The 5,911-nt window shown below is 34.5% G+C and overlaps 1 protein-coding gene across 1 annotated transcript in view; it reads left to right on the top strand.

The window, feature by feature from the left end:
- Positions 1–5,911, top strand: part of LOC106461132 — an 82,369-nt gene continuing 76,458 nt past the window's right edge. The window contains exon 1 of the mRNA XM_022388003.1: positions 1–202. Within this exon, the coding sequence (XP_022243711.1) occupies positions 52–202 (151 nt within the window). The 5' untranslated portion in view covers positions 1–51. The remainder of the gene's footprint in view (positions 203–5,911) is intronic.

The raw sequence follows: 5,911 nt of genomic DNA, 5'->3' as shown, positions 1-5,911 counted from the left end.
TCTGAACTTATACGTACAAATATCGTGTTTATTAAGGAAAATTGAGCAGAAATGCGAAGGAAAGCGCTCGTAATATCGTTACTTGGGTGCATTTTAGAAACCGTTCTTGGACATGTGGCCTTAACGTTTCCTCCGGCTAGGAAATACAACCTCGATTTTCTGGATAATGGAAGAACAAGATCTCCTTGTGGCATGCCTAAAGGTAAACACATTTATTATTATTTGCAATATTAATCTAGATATTTTGAACAATAATATTTAAGTATGTATTGTACTCTAGTTTTTTCTTTAAGGTTTTTTATAGTATTTCGAGCTTACAAAATAAAATACATGCAGAAACGTGAGATATTTAACGATGCACGTTCCGATGCTTATAGTAGTAGACAACTGTATATAGTCCGAGTGCTTTTAACGCTGAAAACTGACTTTCGATGCCCGCAATGAGCAGAGCACAGATAGCTCATTGTGCAGCTTTACGCTTAATAGTAAACAAGCACACAAGCAAATTACGTATGAGAAATGTTAAAAAAAAATGTTTCTTTGATGTTAAAAATTTCTCAGCAGTAAATGTTTTCTCTTGATTTGTCGTTTAGTTCTCGAAGTAAAACTGATTTGCATTCAGCAATTAAGAGACGATTGTCTTAACACATACTTTTTATATGTTATTTAACTTAAAAGTTTAGCGCATAACGGTTAAGTGTATTCAAAAAATTATATAATTGGAGGTATTATTTTTTTTCTCAGAATTTATATCATAGAAAACATATGGCACAAATTGAATAATAAAACTAAACAGCTATGCTTAATTTTTTTGCTTAGTTCTTCTTATTCATTTTTATTTGACTACAGTTTTAATATATTAAAATATAATAAATTTGGAGCTTCACCACATCATTACAGCCCATGTCGCCACGTCTGGTCGTATTTTACCTGACGACCGTGCATTTTTACAATAGCCCTGCATCGCAGTTTGTATTGCAAAATGTTCCATCATAAGGCTGTCATATCCAAAGCACATCGTTCCTCTCTGCATGCTCTTTCAATCCATATAGTATACGAGAACGACGGTTTCCTAGAGCCCATTTCAATAGACCAAGTCCACATTGACTTGATGGAATAGTATGAATACCTGTTTCATTCTCTAGCTGCTTAAAGTATGCCAAGGTTTGAACGGGAGGTATGACTAGAGGCTTTATCTTGTTGAACTCATACCCTGTTGGCTTCGTTTCCGTGCAAAGTTGGTATGTATTTGTGGTATAAAGTGTCCAGAAAATTGGTTTGTTAGTAGCAGAATTCACTTTGACCTTTGTATCCACTGTCCTGGTCCTTAACTTTCTCCTGGCGTAGTATCCAGTGATGGTCATCTATCCCTTCGAAAAAGTTTCACTAAATATCAGGTACCACATTTGAATTATTTTTTTCACCAATTGTTTGGTAGAAAATGGCATTAGGCTTGTTAAAGTTATCAAGGTGCCTATATGCTTCATGTAGGATATTCCCGTCTTGGAAGTTCTAACTTTCCAATCTGAACATATTTTTATGATTTGAGTAAATTAATATTTTGGAAAGAGCTGTTTCATACCCTTCCGAAAAGCGATCAAACTTCAATGGCAACACACTATCTACGAACCGCAAAACGATGGAGAAATGTAGTTGTTATACATTCTATTCCACTGCAACTTTAATTCAGCTGCGGTTGTCACGTAACTTGCTGATTTGCATATTCAAGATCGCTTTGATATAACGTACTCAACCTCTGTTGTACTAAAACGTGTTAATTGAAGACTGTAGACGTTGTTGTTTTTTTTGTCATTTCTCCTGGCCGCGGGTTGACCCTGTGGTATAGCTCTGGATTTCGTAGATGGCGAGCCCGGTTTGAATCCATGCCGCACCACAAACTGTTCCTCGCACTTTAACATGTGAGTTCGCTACAAGAGTAACGATCAATTTCTTGGCGTTTTCATCAGATAAGCCTCGGACTTTAGATTTTATTGTATAGAAAACATTAATACAACACAAACTCTATTACAGACATTAACTGAGTAACTAATTATTTTACAACATATATATGAATATAACTGATACTCTGTATACGCGATGTAATTTCTGATAACGCTATGTCGTGTGACACGTTTTTTCGTTTTCATCGTATTCTGACCAAACTATCTTATCTTCGGTAGATCCTACTTGTTCACAACAAATTATTTTTTTTGCTCTAAATATTAAAAGGTTTTTGTTAAAAAATCTACGAGATATTTGAACATGTCGTTTTTCACACCTTTTTTTTTTTTGTTAACAATAGCTACGAAGCCATCTAAACAGTCGAAATTGTTTACAATATTAACATCTTCAGTTTCTCTACAAAAGCGTGGTTATAAACCGTAAGTTTGGTACAATGAACTCAGTCCTATTATAATATACAGTTTAATGCAGTTTATGCCTGTTAATACAAATAAACAAGTTTTACCAAAAAACGTGTTAAGTCCATAAAAATATCACTTCGTTTTTGTTAGATCGATTCTGGGCTCTTTGTTAACTGGTTAGTCTGGTTCCTTCATATTTAAATGAAAATATATATTTGTGCATTTATAATAAACTTTTCAGAAAATGTGCTTATGGTATACGAAGCGTTGTAAAGAGACTCTTGTATTTCTTACTTGTTTTGAACACTAGGAGATAAAGGAATTAAGTCTTACTTGGATGTTCTGTTTTTAGTCGCGTCATAGCGGCTCATAGAACGTCTCTAAGTTTGGTTTTTTTAAAGTACAAACTTTTAGCTCATAGTTCCGTCATCTCTTGATCGAGTTGAGATTCAATTACAGTTTTGGACTCAGGAGGTCCAATCCTTTCACTTGACGTATTTGACCACGCCCAAGGTCTCATAGATCAATTTACTCTAATCCTGCCTAAAGGAATTTTAATATGAGGGTAGGTTGGTAGAGATCTTGATGAGTAATAAAATCGAATCGGGTATGCGCGCCCCTTGGTATTGCTAGCACACAAAAATATAGCTAATAAAAAGGAAGAAAAGGTCTTATAGATTAAATTACTCTAACCCTGCCTAAAAGAATTTCAAGTACCGCGGCTGTTGATGATTCCCTCTTGTTCACTGTATCGTTTCAATAATTGTTTTCTTCTCTTAAATTTCTAAATACGCATGATTAAACGTGAATTCAAAATTTTTCAGACATTGCATACCAAGGTATTTCTTACATATTTTAGGGCTTTACATATTAAGACATTGAGATAATGAATGGTATCATTTTAATTTTGAACTACTCCCAGTTTTATCTTTCTTTATCATAATGTTCTGTAACGAGATTTTACGTGAATTGTAAATGATTTTCCAGTGTGTCTTGCATCAACTTGGTAATAATATGTAATGTTGTACATGATTTGAGGAATAGCTTGGAATGAGTTTTACATAAACTGAGTAATAGTTTGGTTTGTGGTTTACACAAACTGCGTGAAACTTGGAATTGTAAATGAACTGTGAAATGTTTTGAAGTGTATTTATTCGATTGAGCAAGTGTTTGGGAACCTGTATTCAAGTCTTTGAAACTTTCTAAATGAAAACACTTAAGGTGAATGTTTTTTTCACTGATAAGTCGATTTCATAGCTAATCAATAACCGTTTTTATAAGGGTGTGTATTAATGCTAAGTATTCTAAAGAACAACATCAACAACAAACCTGAAAACAGGCAAGTATTTGTTGAAATCGGTCAAAATCACGTATCAATATAATTCATGTATAGTTGCGAGATTCTATACCTTTAAAAGTACAACCTGTGAGTCGCAGGTTTGAATCCTCGTCTCACGAAACATGTTCGCCCCTTTAGCCGTTGGACGTTATAATGTGACGGTCAATCCCACTATTCGTTGGCAAAAGAGTAGTCTAAGAGTTGGCGGTGGGTGGTTTTGACTAGTTGCCTTCTCTCTAGTCTTTTACTGCTACATTAGAGACGGTTAGCGCAGATAGCATTCATGTAGCTTTGCGCGAAATTCACAACAAACCAAACCAACTTTAGAAGTTTTTTGTAACCCAAAATGACTTTAATACTGAACTAATAAAACTTTTGTTTTCAGTATTTCTACTGCGTATTGTATTTTAATAAAATAACTTAGTTAAGACGAAACCAAATGCCGAGAATGGCACTTGTAAAGCAGTCTAAATATCGTGTATGTGATTTTTTTATATTTATTTATGGTTACAACATCTGGAAAACATTTGTTTAACAGATCTGATATTTTGATGACCACAGTATCACAATGAACCCTAGTGTCCTCTATATTTAATGAAATTAAAGGGTTTTTATCGTTTTTCATCATTATATATTTTATACAATTTTGAATACTTGATTGAGACAAGTAAAAACTGTATAATGACTCAATTTTCATTTTTATTATGAAACGTGTGAAAAGATAACTTGGTAACAGGTTTCAAAATTAAAAACAAAGCAATGATGAGAAAGAATGGACCCAAAAATGTTTTATTACCGTTTTTAATGTAGTAAATTTTTACAGGGTATCAAGTCATACCAGACTACGGTATGTTACCAAAATTATTGGAACAGCACACCCCAACTAGTAATGGGTCCGTCCCCATGGAACTATTACGTAATCCTCATGGTGTATTCAATGATAAGTCATGAGTAAAGGTCAGCATCTGCCACAGACAGCAGTCAAGATGTAATGAGAAAAGGAATTCATGGATCTTCAAAAATAATTATTTGATTCAGAATTGGTAGTTTGAGTGTCCGAGACATTTCACTTTATCTGCTTATATCCAAACCTGCTGAGGTTCATGCATAATGTAGAAATGGATGACCACTGGACGCGCTATTGTGAAAATGCAAACGGGCCATACACCTAAAGTTATAACTACTCATTTCAAATGAACTTTGAAACGTGTTATGAAGAAAACGAAGATTTAGCATTAAATTTGTCACCCAGGCAGCTCCACGTTGCTGCACTTAATGAACTGGCTACAGCTGCTAAATAAAACTGTAAATGCAGGGCATCAGATCTCGTGGAGTATTGAGCATCGAAAATGACATGAAGAACATTAAAAATCATATTGTGAAGCAATGAATCCTGGTATGCGTTGTTTGTTTCAGATTAATTGTTTAGGTTGGACGGAAATTTAGAGATTATTTTTTATATGTAAGTATTGTCCCAATTGTGAAGAATGGCGAAAGAGGTTGATACACTGGTTGTTTTTTGGATATGAAAGTGTTGTTCCAATTGTGAAGAATGGCGAGAGAGGTTGATACACTGGTTGTTTTTTGGATATGAAAGTGTTGTTCCAATTGTGAAGAATAGTGAGAGAGGTTGATACACTGGTTGTTTTTTGGATATGAAATTATTGTTCCAACTGTAAAGAGCAGAGAGAGAATATAATGGTGCTGACCTGTTTTAGATTGTTTGGGCATATTAATGCCTGCAATGATAGAATTGGGAGGGGGACACCGTACCTTTATCATCATGATAATTTTTCATACTTTACTACACTCCTTGTCCGGCTATGGTTTAAGAGTAATGATGTATCCGAGATTATGGGATGCCAGCTGATAGGTAGAAGAGACAGATCCTGAAACGTATTACATTGGAAGCTATTTTACAAGAGGAGTGACGATCTATTCCATCAGAGTCGTACCAATCACTGGTAGAGAATGTTAATGACGGGGATAAGGGTGTGGTTAAAGAAGGTTAGACCTATTAAAATTGGGTTCCAGTGGTGAATTACCAGAATCCATTTCTCAAAATGTGCTAGTCTTGGATTATACATTTTTGGACCACCCTGTATTTTAGTTTACTTTAAGTTGTACCTTTTCACTAATATTCCAATGTGAAATTATCTTACTATATATGTATATATATACACTGAGTGGTCACAAGTAAATAGACACC

This window comes from Limulus polyphemus, unplaced genomic scaffold (genome assembly GCF_000517525.1).
Source record: "Limulus polyphemus unplaced genomic scaffold, Limulus_polyphemus-2.1.2 Scaffold903, whole genome shotgun sequence".
NCBI lineage: Eukaryota > Metazoa > Arthropoda > Merostomata > Xiphosura > Limulidae > Limulus > Limulus polyphemus.
The sequence above is the reverse complement of the archived record's forward strand: the minus strand, read 5'-3'. Positions and strand labels throughout refer to the sequence as shown.